The 27,614-nt window shown below is 35.1% G+C and overlaps 1 protein-coding gene across 1 annotated transcript; it reads right to left on the reverse strand.

Annotated features, from left to right (window-relative positions):
- Window positions 1-228: 228 nt before the first annotated feature.
- LOC144435573 (guanine nucleotide-binding protein subunit alpha-12-like) lies at window positions 229-27,576 on the reverse strand. Its single transcript, XM_078124158.1, has 3 exons — window positions 27,090-27,576; window positions 8,440-8,490; window positions 229-8,024 (listed from the first exon to the last, which is right to left on the reverse strand). Exons 1-3 carry the CDS (start codon window positions 27,549-27,551, stop codon window positions 7,455-7,457), a joined length of 1,083 nt encoding a protein of 360 aa, XP_077980284.1. The 5' UTR covers window positions 27,552-27,576; the 3' UTR covers window positions 229-7,454.
- Window positions 27,577-27,614: the final 38 nt, after the last annotated feature.

Genomic DNA, 27,614 nt, shown 5'->3' on the forward strand with positions numbered 1-27,614 from the left:
ATCAAACGTCCAGTTGGTATCCAGACTAGGCAAGCGGTGCAACACTTTTTATGACTTAAAGTTGTGGACAGAGAGGCACAGACACACAGACATTTCACCACGCCTACAGCACTACTGAACCTCAGTTTAGGTGAAAATGAAGGTGTGAGATCTGCAAGCATAACTACACATAAGCACAAAACAAGCACCATCATTCCCACTCACACTACAAATGATCACAAAAACGTGTACAATGACCAGAAAAGTGATAATTTATTTCTAGTTGGAAGCAACACAACCACAGGGTTACAATATGACACTGTGAAATACACAGTACAAAAATATCTGAAATGGCTAAAATTATACAGTGTGTATAAATAACAACTCCTGGACTCTGTAAAGAATTCACAGATTACAATTAAAACAGTAAAAAAAGGAAGTTTTGGATTTGCGAAAAAAAAAATTTGGAATATGTGGTAGACTTAAGAGTAATACAGTGTAAACAACATATTTCAGTATACGCTGAACATAGCCTTAACTTAACTTCATCAAACATTACCAACGGTAAATGTGGAATCTAAATGGGTGTACAAACTACACAATCTAATCCTGAGATACAGCAAACTTATCTAGCCTATCACTGAACAATGTTGAATGAGAAACGAAGCGGTTTCCTCACCATGGCACTTTCAAAAATAACTATAAATATATACTGCTGATAAGGCATTTAAAAGTGTTAGGACTAAAATTTCACTGGTTGAAGATGAGTCAGGAAATGTACACCTTCTTAAAAATACAGTTTTAGACATCTAGAAGCTAAAAATAACATCTCTGAAGTTGGGTGACTGTTTTGATAAAAATTTTTGACATTACACTGCTTTGAAATGTAGTGTTTTTTTAAACTCCAGTAAGAGGGAGGTCTGCAGATATAACTATCAGTAGATAGTAGATAGACCATAACTATCGGTAGATAGTAGATAGACCATAACTATCGGTAGATAGTAGATAGACCATAACTATCGGTAGATAGACCATAATTATCGGTAGATAGACCATAACTATCGGTAGTTAGACCATGTTGAGGAAGACCACTGCCTATGTTTATGCTGGTGGTGTCATCATCACATTTTTATATTACAAACTAGTCATTGGCTTTTGAATCTGGCAATCATTTCCAACGACCAAGGAAATCCATTTTTAGGATAACTTTCTGTTTTGAATTTTACATCACCACCAACAGCAATTCATGCAACTGCAGCGTTAATATAAACCGATGATGTTATCGTGTCCACACATTACTAGTCTAGTTCCTATACGATTTACACCTCTACTCACTAGTGGTTTAGTTAGAGACCACATTGGCATCCGTGACTTATTTTCAAAATGGAAGATACAGGTAGGATGTAAACAAACATAAACCAATTACAAACGTCTGTCAATGTCTGATGGATTACTACTGACGTGCACTGTTGTTAACTTCTCTGCATGATAGCTAGGCTAGACTTGTATCTATAAAATTAAACTTCCCTGGTTGTTGGAAACTGTCACCAGATTTGAAAGTCAACACCTACATGTAGCCTCAAGTCATCATATAGCCACAGATTATTGAAATAACCAGATTCACTCTACACTGTTGAAAGCATACATATGAAGGTCTATTCAGTGCAAAAACTACAGAATGTCATGTAAGTCAGTCAGATTTTGAATAATGCAAGATATTCTGACTGCATTAGAAGTATGTCTCCATACCTTGAAGTCTATTCACACACAGTGATGTATTTTCATACAAACCAAATAGCTAACCTGATTGGCTGCAATCGACAACTCAATGCCAAACTGGATGCCTCGATCATTCTGACTGGCTGTCAACAACAACTCAGTGTTAAATTGGATACCTCAATCTGATTGGCTGTCATCAACAACTCAATACCCAATTGGGTGGTTTGTAATGTTTACTAGTTTTCTATTCTACTCAGAAAGCCTTTATTACTCAAGATGAGTAAGTAAGTTCTCAAATAGAAGTACCACATCTCAAACACAGTCCCTCTAAATATACAAAGATAACAAGGACTGCAGTTCCAACAAAAATATGGCACAGTAAAACTTAATGTGAAACCCTCAGTGTGTGTTCATTCTTATACAAAATATTCAGCAAGAGTGTGTGATTTGTACAAATTGTGTAAATACGGTACTCAGAAGACAGCATAGGACAGGAATGGTGAACTATAAATTTTACATGTCATTTCCTGGTTGAGGTTATATTATATCACTTTTAAATATATCATATCAACACTCTTGGATTTCACAAAGACAATTTCAATACAAAATCAATCAATGTCCCAAATTCATCTGAATATCTTTCTGATGTTTCTGTTTCTTGTCAGTTCTTCCAATCTCCATACTTGAACTTAGCATTTAAGTCCTCTCATGGCATCATTTCATGTTTGTTTTTGGAAGAAATTAAACTTCGTCAGACTAGGTCGACAGTTGTACATATTCACATGTCATTCACTGTTATGTACTGGTACTCAATAAATAGACAGAAGGGGAACTTTATAATAAAATAGGTAGTGCATCTTGACAAAAAAAAATTCTAATTGTGGTCCACTATCAACTCCTCACCAAAATCCATCTCAATCTGATTAAAATCCGATATAGTGTACACATCGCAATTTCTTTTTGGCTGTTACATTAACTGTCGTTTGTTTTTGTGTGAGCGCTCATTACATACATCTGACAATACATCTGACATTGGGAAAACCTATGGTATTGTGTTCAATGTATGTAACGAGCGCTCACAAAAGAGCAAACTTCAGTAAACGTAACAGCCAAAAGAAATTGTGACATGTACACTACATCGGATTTTAATCAGATTGAATCCACCTATGCACCAAGAAAAGGTTCTGTCCACGTATTAGATTCTTATATGACTAAGAACAATGTTCAAGGCACAAGTTTTGCTGTAACTCTACAAAATTTAGCTATAAATCTAGAATCTAAAGACTTTGACATGTGTTTCATAAATAGCTGCTGGTGTACAGTTTGTGTAACCCCCATCCACCCACACCTCCCACCCCTACTCACACATCAGATTAAAACAATGAGTAATGACACAATTTAGAAGTTGATAAAAAAGCACAAAGCTTCTTTAAGTGTGGTCAATGTATTTTTCAGAGAGGGAAATATGTTTGACAAAATGAAATGGTGATTGTCCATGATTTAGCCATCCTGTGTTAATTTCACCAATACACATAATCAAAATACGGTCAATTTCACCAATATCACTTGCACAGACAAGTTCCTCATTCTCACATACCAGAGCTGTTATTTCTTCCATGACAGTGCCGTAAAAGAGGCTGTGGTTTACGAAGATGCAAATTCCTGTGACCCTAGAAATATCTCATCACCAAAGACACAGCTTGCTGTATGATGTTGATGGTGTTGTCTCATCCAACATGCACTTTGAAAAAAAATCGGCTAATGATTATGCAGTATTCAAAACTAGACTAAATGCTGTTTATTTGTAGTAACAATTCCATCTGCTTAGATACTGTGATATTGCTTGGAGAGTCACGATTGAATCAATAAAAAAAAGTTTCCTTTGTGATGGCTGGATCCTGTTGTTATGCTGTGTGACTCCAACTTTCTTCACTATATAGGGATGTTACTTATGTTGATCATCTGACAGAGTTAGTGGGTATGGAATCCAGGAGCAATTTGTGCCAATATTGTGGAAGATGTTTCATTAAATTGGACACAGAAATCAATGGAGAATTACTGACAGTAGATGGTAAAATATTAACTATTTGAAATCAATGGAGAATTATTAACAGTAACTAATAAAATGTTGACAAATCTACTATTTCTGTGATTGAAACAACCACACCACACCATGACATGGGCTAACAGAATGTTACATCTATACACTATCCAGGGGAGTGTTCGGTAGACAAAACACCCGTGGACATTTCGAAAAAGTTTTGTTCCCGAACGACTAATTGTCATCTTTTGTTTTTCAAGCGCAACATGTATAATGCGATTCGAAACAGGGCCAGGGCGCCCTGGCCAAATAATGACAGAACGTTTTGGCTACCGAACATGCCCCAGATAGCTTATTGGTGATGAGAAAGGGTGAAAGGTCACATCTCTTATAAATTGGTGATGAGAACGGTTCAAAGGTCACTTAGCTGAGGTTTTCAAAGACTCTCTGTTCTCATATATACTTCACTGGCTAACAATTTCCATGTTATCTGACACTACTATCAGAGTGTCATTATAAAAATAATAGGCAAATCCACCCATTTTATCTGACACAATCCCTCATCTCAAGTGCTGTCACCCTACAAAGGTAGTTGCAGCCTCTAAAATATAAATTCATTAGAAATACTTTCAAAATTTGCTGAGTTTCAAAACAATTAATATACAAATTTACAAACTTAACTGGCCGTGTTGCTAACCTTGACAACTATCTATGAGGTCATTAAAAATCACTTAAGGTAATGTCTCTGTGCTGTTCATATTTAAACCAAAAAAAAAAAAAAAAAATTTTGAATAACTACACACTAATTTCTGGTAAAAATAGTTACAAATATTTCAATGTCAGTATCTAAATAAAAGTTGTCTTCAAAGTTACCATGTGTAGCTAATCCATTCAAATATGGTGGTTTCTTGTTTTAATAATTGTGTATTTATCAGTGTTGGTTGAGTAGAATTAACTCGGCTATGTGATACTACTACATTTAATGTGTCAGTGTTGAATGTTCAGTTTATACTATCGAATTTTAAAAACATTTCCCAATCTTACAAGAGCAGCAAATTTCTATAGTACATTTCTGTATGTATCAAATTCAAGCAATGATATAGTTACCAACAATTCCGATTCGTTTTTTTCTTAATTAAAACATTTCAGTTCAAGTTCAATTTCATTTCAAGGACAATATTCATTATACTGTTGTGAAGACAAGTTTATTGTTTCAGTCACTGACGAGTCTTTAATGCAGAATGCACCTCGGAAATAAACTCTTTGAACTTTTGCTGTTACTTTGTTCAAGAAAACTGCAACCCATTCTCACTTCAAATCAAGAAAAATAATCAGGGGTCACCATGTGAACTTTTGGAATAGAGGTCAAAGTGATAACAAAATTATACCCATCTTTTTAAAAATCCAATATGGCCGCCAAATATTGTGTTGGTGCTGCAATAAAAGATTGACAATTTGTATAAAAATAAGATGGCGGACCCCAATTTTTTTATATTATTTCAAAAAGACCAGCAGCGAGCTTCCAAAGTTTGAAGAGATTTTCAAAAATTTGATTTTCAAGGAGATTGATCCTGAGGCACATTCTACCTTAATTACTAGCCTTATGGCCACACATACTACCGTTAGATTTCATATCTGTATGTACACTAAGTGTTATGGATGTGTACTGATATTTTCTTGAGTTACAACACCCAAAGGAATGTCCTTACTTTATCCTCAACATATTCTACATTTGTTCAGCATGTATACACCCATATTTTAGAACTAGCTTTACTAACTGTCCTTCCTCTTGACATGACCAGTTGAGTGTAAACATAGAGCTCTCCTACATACTGTACTATTTGCCAAATATAAGTTAAATCCTGTCCCCTGTGTAATTATGGCTTTTAAACATCAAATAAGTATTTTCTTGTTATCAAATGGAATACTACTGCAGTGACAAGACTTAGACTGAAATATATAGTTGAAATATCATTCTCAACAGCAACAGCTAAAAACAACTCAACAGACTTTGTTTCCAAAGCAAAACTGACTCACTTGGTCTGAAAATATTTGTTACAAAAAGAACATGTTACCCTGGAATTATTGATTTATTTGTACGTTTACTATAGTTCATATCTGTAAGGTCATCTGTTGACCCCTCTCACCAAGTTCATTACATCATGCAGGCTCCCCATATTTGTTTAAAATCAGACTGATTGTAAAATCATAATTTAAATGGACAATATCTTAAAATCTTATCTCTATATTGATTGGAAGCCAAATCTCATTATGCCACAGTTACTGTAATAATTGACAATATCGAATTGTTTAAATATGTATTTTTATATAGTTTTCTGTATAGTGAGTCACTTTTGTTGTCAGCAAATCTGGGTTCATACCAGTTTAAACCAGTATAAACCAGTTTAATAGCACTCATATTCAAGAAATTCGTTTTCTATGGGTTTTTAGGGGTGAATATTATTATATTATTTTTTGTAAATCTCGCCATTTGACCACCGTTTGATTTCTTACAATATCTGGTGAACTTTAATATTAGCCAACGTGAATTATACAATTTGTACACCAGATCATTTCATAAAACTATTTTCCTCAAAGTTGTCGTTATATCAAGTTTTTCCAGAAGGGCGTTCAAAATTCTAGAATATTTGAGAGTTTTTCAGGAGTGTATGAATGTTGTGTGTACAGCTTATAATCGTGTCAAAGTTATTCTTTTTAAGCAAAGTGTAAATATTTAGTACATAGAAATATCAGGACAAAATTGAGTTTATGCCAATACTTTTTTTTAGCACTTCTACACCACCACAAGATAACTTAACTAAAATTCAATTCCTGACAGGTTAAGATATCACTTTTCAATAGTTTGGTCAGTTTTGTATGAATTACTAGTCCACTTTTTTAAGGCAAAATACCTATAACCAGTGTGCCCTCTAAGCTAATTTGAAGTGCCACTGACGCACATAATTTCTAGTGACGTACCAAAATTTGGTGTCCCCATCTCTTACTATGTGGTGACTCACAAGAAATCCCAGTTTTTCTCATTTTGACTGACAACAACAAAATTTGGCTATCATGTAGAGGGCACACTGCTTATAACAGGTGCATGATTTTACAACAGCTGTGGCTTTCAACCAACGTAATTGTGAAATTGAAGGAATGTGAATGACTGCTTTCCATTACCGATAATCTATATTCCTTCATTTTTTGTTACCTAAAATAGAATTTTACCACCCAGGTATGTCATAAAAAAATGATCATTCGATATCTTGGTTGACATCATGACTTCTGCTCCACATGCATTACTATAGGTGCATGTGAGAATAAGTCAACCTTCTCGTTCCATTTTTGATCCTCCAACACGCTGTAAAATACTACTGCAGGTGCTGAGAATTTCAAGAAATTTGGTGACTGTGGGTGACTTGATATTTTCTTCTTTTTGTGTTGTAAAAAGAAATCAATGTTTGTATGATTACACGAAACTACTCAGCAAGGACTAGTATTAGTAAATTGTTATCCCGATTACTCTATCTTTTTTTTCCGGAGTTGCCAGTGTCTGGAAAAATATGTAGGATTGTGCCATGGAATCAAATGCAGTGAGAACGGTGCACTAGTAAACATACAGCTGAATTTGTACTTCAGGTAAAACATACAGCCCAATTCTTACTTCAGGTAACCATCTCTCTGCTACTGGTAGAGATGTACAGCAGCAGTACGCTCACTGCAGCATGAGTGACTTCAAGTTGTCTTGTAGGATTGTATCTTTGACGGCTTGGAACACAAATTTGATATTTTCCGTGTCTATTGCCGTTGTAAAATGATGGAACAATGGCTTTGTACGTTCTCTTCTTCTTGAGTCAAACATGTTAAGGATAAAGTTTTGTACATCGGTTGTGTCTTGTGGGTTGCCTTGAAATGAGCTGAAGTAGTCCCTTATGTTAACAGCTTTCACCTTGTCCTCTAACAAGTCTGTTTTGTTTAGGAAGAGTATGATTGAAACATTGGCAAATGACTTGTTATTGACAATCGTTTCAAAGATATTACATGATTCTTCTAATCGGTTGGTGACTCTATCTTCCATTAATACTTGATCAAATTCACTTGAAGACACTAGAAATAGTATAGACGTTACTCCTTCAAAACACATGAACCACTTCTGTCGCTGTGACCTTTGCCCTCCGACATCCACAAACTTGAAAGGGATTCCCTTGATGTCCAGGTTGTGTTCCACAATTCCCTTTGTTGCTTTACGAGAGTGTAGAATATCTGCATTGGTTGGAGTAAAATTCTGAAATGAAATAATGCATGTATGTCTTTAGATATTTTACATATGTAAGAAGTAAGATTTTTCAACTATATTTCTAATTCAACTTCTTAGCCAATACAAAAGACTGTATTACATGCTGAGTTGCTCCACCCTCATTAGCCAGCACCTGGGAAAGAGGTTGGCTGATACATGAGGGTGCGTCGTCACGGTGTACATTAGAAACTACCACAACATAAACTTCTTTTAAATTTATTATTTCAAAAGGACGACAGACTGAATAGCTATCATGTGGAAAGGTTTAGAGGGATTTGAGGAACTTTGATTTTCAGGGAGATTTTACCTTGAGGGCGTAATCTACATCAAACATTCCACAGTTCTTATCTCTATCAATTGATACTGATTCAGTCCGTGTAAGATGCCATGTAGAATAACTTACCGGTTGTCCAACACGATCTACCTCATCCAGGAAGTATTTCACAGAGTCTCCCTGAAGTAAAATAGACACAAAATAATACATCAGTATAAAGACAAGTAACTATCGACCTAGAACAATTTACAAGACAAAGTGACATGACATTTTGGGTGATTAGTTTTCATATGACATTTTCAGTGATTGTCACACTCATTCAATATTAGATGTACTACATGTATGATGAAGTACTGGAAATAACATGACAAGCATTGCATCTGTAGGACACACCTGAAATCAAACAGGGCTACTAGTAGTACACCATAGCTCACTGTCATCTGATCATAAGATACACTGATTCAGTGATTAATGATAAGATACACTGATTTACGATTATTGCTGAAATCTAGGGAGGGTGATCATTGCTGAATCATCCCAGAATACATTGCTCTTCTGGCATGACAGCAAAAAAAAGGACAATGGAGTTTGTACAACCAATGTATATTACAGTTGGTTCAATGTTGTCTATTAATTTATACTGGCTATACATCAATGGTGGTTTTAAAACCACTTCAGTGTCAGGTATGTTGATAGTAATAATTACTTTAATTGGCATGGTTTATTTTAATAAAAGTGTCAACAAACTGAAGTGGTGTGTATGTTTGTTGTTTCTGTAATGTACATGTAGTTGATCACGAAATTGACTGAAATCAGCTACCACATGTAATAGAGAGAACACAATATATAACCTTTACTGTAGCCTGTTCACTGTGCTGTTTACATGTAGCTACATCATTAGCTGGTCATACATGTACCTACAAGTCCTTGTAACAATATGAGGGCTAGGAGGTACGACCAGCTAATGATGTATCTTGTAACAATACTGAGGGCTAGGAGGTATGACCAGCTAATGATGTATCTCAACAGCACAGTGAACAGTCTAGCCTGGAATCCATATGAATGGGGATTTCATTATTTCCCCATCAATCACTTATCAAAATTCAAAATCTCCATTCGCCTGGATTCTACGCTATAAACAGGCTACCATTACTGGAGAGAATACATATATATATAGACTGTGGAGAAGACAATGTACTGGCAATACAGGAAAGGCCATTTAGTGTAAATTCACTTTAATTAGTTTCATTTGTTTTAAGAACTATTAGTGATAATTACATGGTGATTGTTAACCAAATAGTCATTTGGATCTCAATAAAGTATTTACTTACTACAAAACTCCTTGCCTGATGACATGACCTTTCAGTAATGTTTATACTTCTAAAAGCCTTAAACAACTATAAATTGTACAGAAAGTGTCATCTTCATGAAATGAATACATGTAAACAGTTGCAGTCGACAAATGTATCAATTGTATCAGTTCATCCACAACCACACATTTGTCTACAACTCCCTACATCAAATGTTATCAACAAGTCTGTCAATAACACATTCATACCAACATTCTTTCCTGTCAAGAATAAACCCTGCATGGAACTGTTTACCCCTGAACACTATGGAAGCTCCATCCAGTACACCATATAAACAGTGTCTACAAACCCAGGATGCAATGTCAATTGACTCATTAATGACAGCTACCTCAACAGTGTGTTACATGTCTGTGTATGTGATAATTTATCTCTGGATGTTTACACGCTATTCTATAGATACAGACTATATTATCAAAATCATCGTCATATAAAATATGTAGAGAAAATGTCTGAATCCCCCCCCCCCCACCCCTCATAGGATGATATGGCTTGATTTTTAAATAAAACTTTATTTTTACCCTAGTGGCAATGATTGTGACTAAATCAAATTAGAAGCATATCTTTGCTGGTTTAGTAAAACTAAGGATGTCTATTGCTTCATTTAAAAGTGGCACAACGTGACTGTGTAAGCTATTTGACTCAAGTGATAATATTTGCATAAAATCATAACTAGCTATCAATTTGACAGCATTGAAATTGTATTCTAGCATCGTTAGCACATGCGATATACTAGCAGTTTCCTCAACATGTTAATGTATGTATAATAAATTATAGGTGTTACTCCCAAATACCAGGTTTGAGTTCTACCAATAGGGAACTTGCAAACCCGCCATGTTGAATGTTGCATCATGGGAAATGTAATGATAAATACTAATCAATTAGTATTGTAAACAATATTGTCACATTGTTTATAACCATGAATGATCAATTCATATTTAGCTTGACCAGTGTGGGAGCATTTATTTCATTGGTAGCTCCAGATAAGATATTACGATAACCACATATAATCCCATAGTCCTTTGCGTCTGAGCATGCTCAGTCTGGATTGCAAGTTCCTTATTGTAAGTGATGGTTATATCACCCTTCTCACTAATTAGAATACATCGGGTATCTTTTACTTAATATACAGCAACAACTACACCAACAAACCATATACAAATGTAAACTAGGCTTGAACCCCTTTAAGATGTATATTAAGTTTGCTGTATACATTTAACAGACATATTGTAGAGAGTAACAATACTTTAATTTGAATCTGCATTGACTCTGATGCATATTTTTGTTCAAACTTTTTGGAGAAATTATAGGATTTTCATGTACAGTACAAGATAGTTGCTAGTTGAATATTATTCTGTCTGTCTTTTTCTTTGTGTATGTTTTTATATTTTTTATGGGACATCTGACATAAAAGAAATAATAACAATGATATCTTATACATGTAGAATATATGGCTGAAAGAAGACAATAATATAAGGAAATCTCAGTGACTCAGTAGGGTTCGTATAACATTACAACACAGGATTAGGACACCATATGTACTTTCTATTAATAGAGATGTTGATACTCAAACAGCAAAAATTATTGGTGCAATCTGATATGATAGATGTACTGTCTGGCATGACTGGCTAGGAGGAACTTTACACAGGAATATAGATGTAATGTACACTATTACAGCCTATCTATACACTGTATTGATAATCTAAACTTGAATGGATGTAAACACTTGCAATACATTGCAAATGACAGTGTCTATGATTTAAAGTGTCACTAAAACATTCACACATACTATCCTACTGAGGTAACGTTTCTTTGTCAAAGGAATAAATGAATACTTTGTACGCAGCACAAAGTTCTAATTTGCCTTGATTTAATACCCCCTGTATACGTTTGGTGTTAAATCAATTGGATCAGTTTTTTTATGACACTGCCTCAGCTCAATGCAATACAATTCCATGCTTGTAAGTTACGAGGACTAACTGCAGTGTTAGTGGACAGCATAGCCTGTAGGTGTCAGTGTGGCACTTGCACTAGAGATTAGTCTTTACAATTCTTCTGCTAGTAATAGGTAACGCGACACCCTGTGAATTAGGGTGTACATGTACATGTAATTCCATTTTATTAGCAAGTACCTTAATAAGACTTTTTAAGTATCAATTTATTCAACAGTGTTATAAATGCCACTGTTACTAGTATCTAGTTTATACTCAATGTAATATGTAGCTAGAATGTGTGTGCTATGACTGCATAAATTCTGGTTCTCCCTCGTAAGCTAACTTTCAGATGTTACACACCAAAACCATTACAACAGCTGATGTTGTAACTTCTCTGCTATAAAGTGATTACAATGCTTGCAGTTATGTACATCTACATTTTCAAAGTCTACTTACGCTGTGTGTAGTAGTAGATAAATGAGACCAGTTCTGATGACTCAGGCTTTCTTTTTTACTGACTGACAATGTGGAATAAAAGAGTTATTTTTATCATTTAATAATAATCTTTATTTATACTGGATAGTTCTTATAGTATATAAACACTTGTATCCCAAGAAGTCCAGTGAGGGCCATCCCTCATGGGTTCAGTGTTAATTCAGGAGGAAACCGAAATACTTGGGGAAACCTGCATTATTTGGTAGAGTCAAACTCACAACGCTCTTCTTCTTACAGCATGGTAAATTTAATCAAACCCTGAATGCAGTTCGAACCCCGACCGTAGTGGTAAGAGGCAAGTGGTGTAACCTTTGTACTCGCCAGTGGTTAAAGTACATATGGTACATACATACATACATACATACATACATACATACATGCATGCATGCATGCATGCATGCATGCACGCACGCACGCACGCATGCATACCTACCTACCTACACACACACACACACACACACACACACACACACATACATACATACAGCTCATAACAGGTGTAGCTTAAAACTTGCCCTTGGTCCAATAAAGTTGAAAATAACTCATGTACAATGTAGATCATTATGCAAATTAGTAACTGCCCTGACATTTGTTCCTGGGGAGAACACTGAGAGAAAACAATTATTGTATCGTACGCTGATATCTACTAAATGTTTGGATTATACCATTCTGCTGGTAGTTCAACAATAAATCATTGAATCATATATCTAAGTTTTGAATTGTATATATTGACTTTGTGACTGTGAGAGGTCAGAGGTCAACGAAACACATTTCACATCTGCGGTCATAAAATTCTAACGATCACACAGAACATGTCTTCAAGAAGTAACATTGTCAGTATAAATCATAGCAACATTGTTCATTAATTGAAGGCGGCCAGTTATGGTTATCATTGCAACTTGTGAATAAAATGGACGGGTTTTTACATAATGTTGGCTATATTTAGACAAATTACTAATCTAAATTGGTTGCCTTTATTGTGTTTTTGTCTATAAATGGTTCATTCATTGTAGCCTGTTGGTTTTTTTTTAAATGCTCACTTTCATTGTGTTTGGGAGTATGGCTTTCATTCAACTGAGATACCATTGTGACAGGGTAATTGTTGGAAATGGGAGTGACACTACTTCCACCAGATGAAACCACACTCACAACACGTAGTGTAAACGTACATCACAAATATAGCTTCACATCACTACATTTGAGATTATCTGCAACAAGCTCATACAGACACAAACTAAAACTGTAAATATGTTGACAATATATTGTTCATGGTTCCAAGAATCAATCAGTAAATATGTTGACAATAATGTACCAAAGGACATCGATATTAAAACTCTGTAATACATGTACCCCTAGGTCTATGATTATGTCATATGCATTAGTAGGTCAATGGTTATGCCACACACCCTTAGGTCCATTGTAATGTCAAATACATGTATATGTATGTACCCTTACATGCAGGTCTCTAAAGATGTCAAATACATGTACATTGTACCCCTAGGTCTATAAAGATGTCAAATACATGTACTGGTATGCTAATGTAAATGTACCCCTGATCTATGGTTGTCAAATACATGTACCCTGCATCTATGGTTATATCAAATACATGTACCCCTGGGTGTTTGGATGTATCAAATACATGTACCCCTTGGTGTTTGGATGTATTAAATATGTGTACCCCTCGGCCCGTGTTTGGATATATAAAATATGTGTACCCCTGCATCTATGGCTACATGTACTACACAGTATGTCAAATACACTACCCCTGCAGCTATGGTTATGTCAAATACAGTACCCTGGGTGTTTGCATATATCAAATACGTGTACAAGGTTACATAAATGCTTTCATCAGAAACTAAAACCTGTATCAGACAATAACATTATATTGACCCATATGTAAGGTATGGGACTCACGAGTCTTCATAGTGTACTGTCAGTAATAACTAAATTAATCAGTTATCTTCAATTCATACAATAGTTATGTCAAGGTCATGTGAAAACAAGACATCCAAGCTACATGTTAATAGATTTGCCTGGTCAAGGTCACAGGTATTTAAAGGAGCACTGCAGTGTAAACTGGAGAGTAAACATTAGAACAACATTGCTTTAATAGAAATTCTCATTCCTTCACTTGACATTGTGGTTGAACTGGCAAAGCTACATGTAGTGAGCTTCACCAGTTTGCACACCCATGTTGAGTGGATTGTCATATACCACGGTATGTAAACAGATGAAGAAGGAACACATACTAGTAGGAGATTGCACTAATTAAACTGTTACATGTAATTTGCAAGTAAGACAATTTAGTGAAGTCAGTAGGAGCTGTAACAGAGTCTCAGAGTCTAGATTATATATATATATATATATATATATATATATATATATATATATATATATATATATATATATATATATATATATATATATATATATATATATATATATATATATATATATATATATATATATATATATATATATATATATATATATATATATATATATATATATAACTCGGTGAGTATCAATCTGCTAAGACAGTGCTCTATACCGCAGTGGCAGAGCGTAATAGTTTTGGTAGTACTGGAACTCTTTCTTGGTTGTAACTCGGAGTTTCACGCATGGTGCGATCATCAGACACAGAGAGTGTCTGATGATCGCACCATGCGTGAAACTCCGAGTTACAACCAAGAAAGAGTTCCAGTACTACCAAAACTATATATATATATATATATATATTATATATAATAACAAAATAACAATATTCCAATTTTCCACGCATACATGTACATGTATAATGTACGTTCATTTATACATGTACAATATTCCATTTTCATCCACACACTTCCTTAACTTCCAGACATACCGAGTATGTTTGTAATTATATTCCATTTTCACTGATATACTTCCTTGAATTTGTAAATAAGACATTCACAGTAACATTATCACCAGGGACACACCAAGGGTTCCAACACAGATTGTGTCCATGCCAACAATGCTTGTTACGGTAAATTATACAGTGTTCATGTATACTCAGTATAACTAATTGGGACTATACATGTGACCACACCCAGACCCTGACGTACAGCAATGGTCAATGTATGTAGACAATTCACAATGTGATCTGTATGTACATGTATAGTATGGGTATGTGACAAGCATCTAAAATTCTACTCTCAGCTTTCACAATTCAGGCTGTCCTGTTCTCAAATCTGACATGCCCTGTGATGCCTTCACAATCTAGGCTGTCCTGTTCTAAGTTGTGACATGCCCTGTGATGCCTTCACAATCAAGGCTGTCCTGTTCTAAGTTGTGACATGCCCTGTGACGCCTTCACAATCCAGGCTCTTTTCTTTTTGCTATTATTAAGGGTTTTATTATGCAAGAAAGAATAAGACTTAAAACATGATCTCATTTAAACACAACAAACCCCACCCTTTCACAAACATGTAGGAATTAAGGTCTTTCAATGTCACAATGTACTTTATTACACTATCAAATAAATTGTTCTGCCCACAGGTACGTGTTACATTTGTACATTGTCAGCTTATGGAGAATCTCTGTGTCTAACAAAAGATCAGAAGGTCAATAACAGCAGCCAGTTGACTAGGGGGTGGCTATGAGTCTGATGTCAAGGTAAACACAACTCAATTATCAATAAATGTGTCCATACTACTAAATCAGATCCCGTTCCAATGCAATTTACTTGGCCATAGTTGTGGGTAATCCGTACCTAATTTGAATTAACTGATCTGGATTGAAGCCTACTCCGGTAGTGGTTTTCATCCGGATCAAAGTAATTATAATCAGATCATGATCAGTTACTGAGTTAGGCCTCATGTGGACAGGCGCATACTCAAGGGAATTAGTTTAATAATGAATAATCCAAATCGAATCTGGTACAAGTGTGAACAGGTACATGTACGCTTATGTAATTCGAATAAAATCCATTTTTCAATTTTTTAATATGGATGGAAATTGGATTAAATGCGGATTAACTTGATCTGGATCAGTTTAATTTGGGCTGGATCTGGATCACATACATGTATGCACACAGCAGTTGTCTACCAGACATGTGTATGTACACAAAACTTGTAATGTCTGACCTATATATTTTTACATAATCATAAATATTGCAATGGCCTATGTCTGTACACAAAAACATAGCAATATCCTGACAACACAGCTACAACAGGGAGTGTTCACCAGAAGATTGCATAACAACACATTTACAGCTATAACAGGGAATGTTCACCAGAAGATTGCATAACAACACATTTACAGCTAAAACAGGGAATGTTCACCAGAAGACTGCATAATAACACATTTACAGCTGAGGAGAGTTGATGACCCAGTTCATAGCCTGTAATAAAATCTAGAATACCAGTCGCTGTCTACTGAAATGACATACATACATACTTGCCTTCTGATGACCTCAATACATAAACTAAAGAAAACATGCGATAATGAATCATGGACTCTGGGTTCATACTTAGTAATGAAATTTCTACTCACTGTCAAAAAAATTCTTGAAAGTGAATCACAAATTTCCGTCAACGTCTCGTCAGCATGGTCAGGAGTGACAATAACCCATTGTAGTACACCCCTGATGATGCTGACGAGATGTCGGTGAAAATTTGGAATTCACTTCCAAGAATTTATTTGATTCTGTGAGTAGCCATTTCATTACTATTTAAGAGAACATGGCAACGTTGGGTTGTGCTATTCATTCCGATATATGCATTTCTTTGTTTGCTATGAAAGTATAAATAAAATATTAATACCGCTGAATGAGTCAAAGGGAAATAGTTGAAGTTCCTGTCCTGTAATTCAAATATACAATAACAACATTCACGATTACCACTTTCTGTGTTTCTATTTACAGTTTTTACACAAGGAATGGCTTCTCTTTACAATTTAATAGTCAATGATAATGACAACTGCTCTAACCTGGTTACTTTTCAAACACCAGTTAGACAACTAAGATCTAATGACCTTTTTTATGGGAAGTTGCAGTTGTCTGCTCATCAGAATTTCTCTCCTTGTTCAGATGTACATTTTTTGTATGTCAAGCTAAATATTTACAGAGATTTTTGAGCCTGAATTACTAAGTCTCTCCTTTTAATCCAAACTAACCAGGAATCCATTCAGATGGGGATTTAAATTTGTTATTTCCCCATGTGGAATGGGGGTTTAAATGTGTTATTTCCCCACGTGGAATGGGAGTTTAAATTTGTTACTTGCCATGTGGAATGGGGGGTTTAAATTCGAAAGGGGAAATCAAAATTCAAAATTCAAAATTGCCTGGATTCTAGGTTAAATCCAAACTAATGCAGTTAAAGCACAGCTATTGCATGTCATTTATGTACATGTACATGTATATCAAATTTATCCAATGTATGCCAGTGTTTCTTGTTTTCCCTAGAATCCTTGCAGTACCTCATTCTCGCAAACCAGAGCTTCTTCCTCTTGGCAGTGTGTCTAAAAAAAAGCTGTGGATTACGGCACTTAGTTACATTTGGCATTTAGATTCCAAGTTGATTCCTGATTGTTTCTTTACCTGACTCTATACAGTACATGGAGTTACACTTGGTTTTCAGATTATATAGGTCAAATTGAAATGGTTTATTTAGTGCCTCAGATTTCTCCCTCCAAAAGACACTGTCTTCAATAGGACAGCTGAGACTTTGCATAGTTAATTTGCATGTATGTTGACTTGTGTGACTTTATAGATAAATAATATAATAGACCCTGTCACTCTCAACACTGCAGAGAAAACATTGATATAGGCAACCTGACCAGTACTGAACAGCTGCAGTACCTTTGGGTAGACTGCAAAGAAAACACTGTACATGTATACATCCTGGGGTACACATGTACACTGATTTAATAGTGCACAGCAGCAGAAGGTTGGGTTGAAGATTGCAGAGAAAACACTGCTGCTTCAGATTTGGGTTGAAGACCACATAGAAACCATTACTACATCAAAAGCAGCAGTTTGGGTTGTTGAATGAAACACAGTAATTTGTAAGTCAACAGACCGCAATGATTCTCCTGGCATTGTATTGGTCACCTTACACAGTATGTACTGTGCATGTAGGCATAAGTACAAGCAGCAGGGTATGAATAATAAGAACTTTGGTCTTCATAAAACATAACCGCATGAATCACCACCACGTATGTATACACAATGCCACAATGCTGATAAACTGAGTTGTTTTTGTGTCTTGTCAACTGAGTGGGTGACACCAGACTAAATATACATTCATTTACAGTACTCATGCAGTTTCACTCACTTTCCTTCATCAATGTGTCACATCATGAAACACCCTACATGTGTAAGGTCTATGGACTAATCAACCCTGGGTGTTCCCTAATATAATGTATGTTATTAGTTTTAGACAACAAGAAGCTATTACAATTAGACTGTTGTTTTTATGTTGTAACAGATACAATATGTAACACTACACTTATAAAACAGGAATCACGTTTTGCAGTAGTCAAGGGCACATAGACCACTAAACATTTTACCTAGACTACCAAATTATCAGTAGTACAGGGCACATAAACTACTAAACACTGTAGCCAGACTACCAAATTATAAGCAGTAGTCCAGGGCACTAAACACTGCATCTAGACTACCAAATTAGCAGTAAGTCCAGGGCACTAAACTCTACACTGCATCTACATGTAGACTACCAAATTAGCAGTAGTCCAGGGCACTAAACACTGCATCTACATGTAGACTACCAAATTAGCAGTAAGTCCAGGGCACTAAACACTGCATCTACATGTAGACTACCAAATTAGCAGTAGTTCAGGGCACTAAACACTGCATCTACATGTAGACTACCAAATTAGCAGTAGTCCAGGGCACTAAACACTGCATCTACATGTAGACTACCAAATTAGCAGTAGTACAGGGCACTAAACACTGCATCTAGACTACCAAATTAGCAGTAGTCCAGGGCACTAAACACTGCATCTACATGTAGACTACCAAATTAGCAGTAGTCCAGGGCACTAAACACTGCATCTACATGTAGACTACCAAATTAGCAGTAGTCCAGGGCACTAAACACTGCATCTACATGTAGACTACCAAATTAGCAGTAGTCCAGGGCACTATATATTGTATCTAGACAACCAAATTAGTCCAATCATGACATATATACAACTAAACAAGGTGGTAGTCCATTAGACCAATGGAAACCAATAGAAACTGCAGTCGAATAGTTTCATTGTATTGGCTGAATCTGACTACCAAGCATAGAAGTTAAATTCAAGCCTTGTAAAGTACTGTTCATTAATTTCATACATCCAATAGTCATCAATAATCAATATTGTATGATTATCTGCCCCATTTAAGATACTTCAGGGGTCAAAGGGCAAAATGGGCCACTACTGGTTTGTGTTAATGAAATGATATTTTGGATAACAATTGGGTAATGATATGATCATATGCCCACTTTATGGTTACATAATGCATCATTACAAGTATCCTACATGAACCTTCATTGTATGATTTTAATTGCTTCTATTCAATTAAATATACTTATTACAAACACTATAGTTTATGGCCAACAAGTACATGTATGGTTTATCAATAGATGCATAATTTATGTTAATTTCATAAGTATTTATACATGTATATGGCACCGATCCATCACACATGATGAATTCTGGGTTTTCCACCATGCCTTAGATTAATAATACAGTATAGTCTAATATTTAGTGTTTCACTCTTTCTTTTGTTGAAAATGTAATAGAATACACAATGTACTATTTCACTATGGAAATTTTATAACTTTTTATGGTCATTGTCCATGGATTTCATCACCCTATATATACCGGTGAGCACTTGTACAACAAATGTATAGCTTTCAATTGTATGTAATTTATGACTGAATGAAAGTAAGCCCATACACTCAAAGGTGACTCCTCACCATTCCAATAGCTATCAGTCAGGTACACATGTAGGTGTATCTTCAAATACTTGACTTGTCATGAGATGGACACCAATGCAAGTACATGTCACCACATGACAAATAACTGAAATATTGACTTTTCTTTTGAGCATTCCTAAACTGAAATATTGGGCATTCCTATCCTCATTCTCTCCAGGCCTTAATAGAGTTCTATTGTCGGTTTCAAGTGCATTGCCATCTCTCTATATAATGGCATGTATTGTGTACATGCTGAGGGGTTTGCACGCACTACTCAGGGGGATGGTTGTCACCAGACCATACCTTGGGTTCACCAGTAAAATCCCTGTCATTGATGGTATTTGGTCTTTGTTCTATAAAATTACTGATAATCAAAGGGGTCAACATGTCTTATTATAGAATAGTAGGTTCCATCTTTATCAATTAAACATAACAATGTATTTGCTATATGAAAATTTACCATGTAGCTCTGATCCACCTTCCTTCTAATATAAAATATAGATTCCATTCAATGTCAAACTATTTTCCATACACATTATATCATGTTCTGATTGACTTGTACTGAAAATTTACGATATGAGATCTGGACAATTCTACTAATAGTCTAGTTCTAAACTGGTACAGTATTACATCCATTACTTTTCCAGTCTAGTCAAGGCAGTTGTTTGACCACATATTCCTGTGCTCCCCCCAACCATGTTCATATAAACATGATGACGTCGTTGCGTCCCCACGTGATTTTAGTTTCAGACTGAAGGTGGAGTACTGGTTGACAGTTGCAGATCAGTGCTGTCCGATGACAATGGCCTGTCAGTTTGTGATGGATTACTACTGACATGCACCCTTTGCACTTCTCTCACTACAGGGGAGCACCACAATTTAAAACCTTTCGTAACTACCTTGACCAGACTGGAAAAGTAATGAAGTTTTTTTTATACGTAATACTGTACCAGTTTAGAACTAGACTAACCAAAAGATGACTGGAAGTTAGTATTTAACATGTAACTTTTAAGGCAAAGTAAACAGTTTGGACAATAAACAGTCAGTGTCATGGTTGCTTGCAAGCTCAAAGCTGCACGGCAAATAAAACTGCCATACCAGATTATCACATTGAATGCACACAAATGTATAAACCATTTCTCCTCTGTGTGTGTGTTTGTTTGATTGTTTGTTTGTGTATATGGTGAGGTATTATACGATTAGCAAAGATGTTATATTATCAAAGAACATCATACTGCATTCTTGGCAATATGTGAGCCATATCACAAGCTGCATTGACTCCTTGGAAATATGTGGGCCATGGAAATACACACTATGTGAGTATAAATATATAATATCGTGAGTGGCAGACATATCACATTGAATTCTTGGAAATATATGATCCATATCACATTGAATTCTTGGAAATTTATCACCCATATCCCATTGAATTCCACGAAATATTTGAGCCATATCACATTGAATTCTTGAAAATCTGTATGCCATATCACATTGAATTCTTGGAAATCTGTAAGGCTTATCATATTGAAGTCTTGGAAATATGTATGACATATCACACTGAATACTTAGGAAAAAATGAGCCATATCACATTGAATTCTTGAAAATATGTACATGTAAGCCTTACCATGTATTATAATAATACAGGTATAAGTTTGACATGAGTGAAACTGTTGTTGTTTAAGGAAAAGGTGATGTTATTGATACAGTGGTTTAAATGCATGATACACAGATCTGTCCCCAATATACATGTACATCATATCATTGTGATTTGTCTCAATATCTGTAATATTATAGGCAAGTTGTTTTGTGATGTACTTTTTGTTATTCTCTGCACTTCAGAGTCCGTAATAAAGATTTAATAATACCAACACACTAGTTGATTTCAACAACTGCTACACCTTATTACATCATGCATGGTGAATAATGCCATTGCCATATTTCTCTTTACTCCTTACATGTACATGTTGTAATATTGTAATATCATAATGATGGAGAGGTTCATAGAAAACATATGGTCACTTGTCATAAAGACACAGATTGTATTTATTTCAATTCAACTCTTAACTATAACAGATGGCAGAAGACAAAATTATTTCCAGTAAAGAAAGTGTAATTATTCCCCATCAGATGATTGATTTGTAACAATTAATTGATCAATTAAACTTAACGAACAATAGATACAGCATGAAATTTTGACAATACAAATAAAACTCAAATCAACCAGGTTCTCTTGGCCATATTTCCAATCCTGGCTACTACATGTATTGAGCTGAACTTATTCTTCAGTTATTGTTTCAAGATCAGCTCCTTGCCTTGAGCACACACTGCATCATGGGATTCAACATATATGAATATGCATTAGCTGAACATAAATATTCAGATTATATTATTTGAAAGCATTTAGGATTTGATATTTTTTCTTGGCAATCACGTGTAATATAAGGGATGTGAAATTTTAAAATGACTCTCAAGAACCCCAAGTTTATAAAAATGCCTTTATTTCCTGGAGTGGTGTTCCCTACAGTACATGTACAGCAGTGTACATGTATATCCGCATTGGGATTATGCAAATGTGTGTTATCAATGTCACATGTAGCTATTGGCAAGATCAAATGAATATTTTTCATTTATATATGCGGACAGTGCAGGGAAATCCAAACAAGATACACTGTACCACTTCTTGCATAATAAGTATGACTGTTTGGTAAATAATCACACTTTAACCACCCACCCACCCACCCAGACACACACCCATCATTGCAATTAATGGGGTTATCACCTGATATTTTAGAATTGTTGAATGTTATTGGAGACTTAATTTAGAGTACGTGTATCTGTTAATTGGTCATGTACAAATGTAGCTGTCATTTATTCAATTAACTGCTATAAATCAAAGATAAATGGATTATGGATGATGATGTAGATAGTAAATGACACTTTCTTTATGGAGTAAATACATTGCACATGTACATATATATAGATGAATCAGGACTGAGGTAGTCAATTTCTGTTTTTAATTAGAAAAAATGTACGAGCAAGAGAGAAGTCTGTTGGAAAACCAGTCATTTCTCATTCATTCATTCTTCCAATTTCATCCATCTATAATTGATGATAGTAACTATTGCTATGTATGTTACTATCATAGGAGCTAAGCAGAGATCTAATTTCTAGATATTGCTGTTGTGTTGTCATGGCAGCAGATTTTGAGCTTCATTCTAGCTGTTTTGGCACTAGAGAGTAAGGCAGGTTGAACATGCCACAATGTTGTCACAGAATCACATTCCATACGATAAAACCCTATACATTGTAGTATGAATGATGCATGACTGCTTGTGGCATACTCAGGGTATCTGTATCAGTGCTTGGGTTGTTTTCTGTGGCTGTGCAACAGAAAACACCACAAGCATCATGCGTGCCCTGAGTATTTACACTCGTGACTGGCACTGGTGCAAGTAATTACTGGTACATATGTAATACTGCCATTTTATGGTGCGTCATAAATTCATGACAAGACAATTACTGTACATTATACCTGTGTTTTCATAGAAACACACTTCTCCTAGTGAGTTAGGGATGATCGCACAATGTCACACAAGCTCAATAAATGAACTTTGTTCGTTTGGGGGTGGGGTCATTTTGAGTTAAGCGATTGTAGTGGTATAACCACTACAATTTTCATCATGGTTTACATCATATACAAACGTGTCAATGTTGCACTTCTGAACATTCATTTATGGGGGAGGTGGTTTTATAGTACTAAATGAACAAAGTTCGTTTATTGAGCTTGTGCAACCATAGACAGTACTGTCTATGGTGCAACATTGTGCGAACCTATCCTTTACTGCTACCACGTTTATGACAAAGTAGAGACTTCTGATGTGCTACTGCTATCATAAACTATCTGGTTTCAATACCATACCACATTTGTTTTTAAGAGAGATGACTTCTGTTATATTAAATTGACAGACAGGAATGTTCTTTATAACAAACTGACAAGTGTATAGCTTGATGATGAGGACTATTCTGGTAGAAAGGATATCACGTTATATCTACACTATTTCAATTCATCAAAGACGATATCAGACAAAAAGGAGAAACCCAATCTCTGTTAAACGTTGACACAATGTTAATAGTCTTAGGATAAGTGTGTAACGGTTACCATAATCATAATATTGGTAATCTCATGGTAAGTGTATAACAGTTACCATAATATTAGTAATCTCATGGTAAGTGTATAACAGTTACCATAATATTAGTAATCTCATGGTAAGTGTATAACAGTTACCATAATATTAGTAATCTCATGGTAAGTGTATAACAGTTACCATAATATTAGTAATCTCATGGTAAGTGTATAACAGTTACCATAACATTGGTAATCTCATGGTAAGTGTATAACAGTTACCATAATATTAGTAATCTCAGGGTAAGTGTATAACAGTTACCATAATATTGGTAATCTCATGGTAAGTGTATAACAGTTACCATAACATTAGTAATCTCAGGGTAAGTGTATAACAGTTACCATAATATTAATAATCTCATGGTAAGTGTGTAACAGTTACCATAATATTAATAATCTCATGGTAAGTGTATAACAGTTACCATAACATTAGTAATCTCATGGTAAGTGTATAACAGTTACCATAATATTAGTAATCTCATGGTAAGTGTATAACAGTTACCATAATATTAGTAATCTCATGGTAAGTGTTTAACAGTTACCATAATATTAATAATCTCATGGTAAGTGTATAACAGTTACCATAATATTAATAATCTCATGGTAAGTGTGTAACAGTTACCATAATATTAATAATCTCATGGTAAGTGTGTAACAGTTACCATAATATTAATAATCTCATGGTAAGTGTATAACAGTTACCATAATATTAATAATCTCATGGTAAGTGTTTAACAGTTACCATAATATTAATAATCTCATGGTAAGTGTGTAACAGTTACCATAATATTAATAATCTCAGGGTAAGTGTATAACAGTTACCATAACATTGGTAATCACATGGTAAGTGTATAACAGTTACCATAATATTAGTAATCTCATGGTAAGTGTATAACAGTTACCATAATATTAGTAATCTCATGGTAAGTGTTTAACAGTTACCATAATATTAATAATCTCATGGTAAGTGTATAACAGTTACCATAACATTAGTAATCTCATGGTAAGTGTATAACAGTTACCATAATATTAGCAATCTCAGGGTAAGTGTATAACAGTTACCATAATATTAGTAATCTCATGGTAAGTGTATAAGTTACCATAACATTAGTAATCTCATGGTAAGTGTATAACAGTTACCATAATATTAGTAATCTCATGGTAAGTGTATAACAGTTACCATAATATTAGTAATCTCAGGGTAAGTGTATAACAGTTACCATAACATTGGTAATCTCATGGTAAGTGTATAACAGTTACCATAATATTAGTAATCTCATGGTAAGTGTATAACAGTTACCATAACATTGGTAATCTCAGGGTAAGTGTGTAACAGTTACCATAACATTGGTAATCTCATGGTAAGTGTATAACAGTTACCATAACATTAGTAATCTCAGGGTAAGTGTGTAACAGTTACCATAACATTGGTAATCTTATGGTAAGTGTATAACAGTTACCATAATATTAGCAATCTCAGGGTAAGTGTGTAACAGTTACCATAACATTGGTAATCTCATGGTAAGTGTAGAACCGTTATCATAACATTAGCAATCTTAGGGTAAGCGTAGACCAGTTACCACAACTTTTATACTCTTAGGGCAAGGGTAGAATAATTACCACATCATTAGTAATCTTAGGGTAAGTACATAACAGTTACCATAGTATTTATAAGTTTGGATCTAATCACATCCCTATTCTCATCTATCCCTGACTTAACCCTAACTCAGCCCTAACTCTTTAGTTTTGATAGCAGTACATTTTTACTGCATTATTCTGAATACTGGCTCAATGTTAACAAAACACTGAATAGAATAGTGCAGTCAATAATATCAGCTATTGTTTTCAAATTTGTATTTGTAACAAAAGTTTAATTTGGCACAACCAGTGACAAAGGTTTACATACACAGATGAATTTTCACTTGAAGGCAAATACATTTTTTGTATTATCTATTTAGCTCTGCCACTTCTTCTACATGCTTGACCTTGAATCTGAGAAAAATGTTGGTATTAAATAATAACTTGCTGTGATAAGTTTCTATTTTGATCCTAACAGCTGCCTTCAAAGATGGAGTCTTAGGATTCTTGCAACTCAACGATGACATTCCCATACAACATAATGATGTACATAGAGCTACCATGTCTAATTATGACAACTGATTTTCACCAGTGCTGTGAACTCTGACCTCTTCACCAACTGAACAGTGGCAGCCAATTTTATAGTTCTAATTGTAAATTGAAAGCCAGGCCTGTCCATTCGTGTAATCAACTGGATATCTTTTGTCACATATCATGACCCCTTTCAACACATGTATGTAGGTCAATGTCTAGAGATAACTCAACAAAAACTATTTTTCAATTTCAAAAATAACAGGTGCGGAAAGACAAGCACTGTACTGTCTTGTTTCCATATATCACTGTTTAAAGAACTAAGGGTTTGGCATTGTTGACCTATGACCCCCACACAAGTCTTCTTGGGAGGTCACAATCAATATTTTATTTAAACAACAACTTTAGGTGATCAATTCACAAAAATTCCAAGTACAAAATACTAATATCCCTTGAAATATGCTGCCTTTGAAAAGAACGTGTTGAATTTTATGATAGGCATGAAAAAAATATCCTTCTGGGTGTATGACTTGTGTACTTGCACTCAGTTGCAGAAAGTGATAGGGGGTTGTTTATCAGTGACCCCAGGTTGACTCATTTTGGGTCAAACCAGCGTCACATTAAAACAACAATACTGAACCACGGATATAAATCGATATTCTTCCTAATTATTTGGATTAGTAAACGTAATTAAAACAAAGCTGCTAAGTGGCCATTAAGTACTGCGGTACGGTGCGTACTTACCAACTGGTACTCATTTCTCCGATCAAAAGCGTCTTGAATGCCTTTATCAGCCCATAAAGCTTTGATGTGTGGCACGTATTTGGGAAATGTTGTCACATCTAATTTCACGCCACTGTCGTATTTCATTATCGCCTCTCCATGTTGTTCATTTTCGTTATTTCCCCACGGTATGTGTAATTTATCTCGGGCATCGACAAGGACCTTGGTTCCTTTTACAATGTTACTGTAGATAACAGTTCGATATTCTCGTAAGTCTTCCTCGGTGAATTTCTGACCGTGAATAATTCGCATTTGTTTCAGAAAAGTGCTCTTACCACTCTCACCAGCACCCAGTAAAAGAATCTTGACAAGTCTCCGATGTAGTGACTTCTCTTTGGCTAATATACGGTCGATCCTCATACTTTGTTGTCGTTGTTCAAGTTCATCAGGCGTCAAACAACATGTGAACAGTTTGTCCGCCATGATGAAAGCTAGCGATACCACGCCCATGACGTCATCAACCGGAAGTAGGCATCACGGAGAATC

Source organism: Glandiceps talaboti, chromosome 5 (genome assembly GCF_964340395.1).
Source record: "Glandiceps talaboti chromosome 5, keGlaTala1.1, whole genome shotgun sequence".
Taxonomy (NCBI): Eukaryota; Metazoa; Hemichordata; class Enteropneusta; family Spengelidae; genus Glandiceps; species Glandiceps talaboti.

Coding starts and splice junctions, on each gene's coding strand:
- LOC144435573 (XM_078124158.1), bottom strand. CDS start 27,551: ATGGCGGACAAACTGTTCACATGTTGTTTGACGCCTGATGAACTTGAA. Junction 8,491..27,089: donor GGAGAAATGAGTACCAGTTG/GTAAGTACGCAC, acceptor ATTTTACTTCAG/GGAGACTCTGTGAAATACTT. Junction 8,025..8,439: donor TAGATCGTGTTGGACAACCG/GTAAGTTATTCT, acceptor ATTTCATTTCAG/AATTTTACTCCAACCAATGC.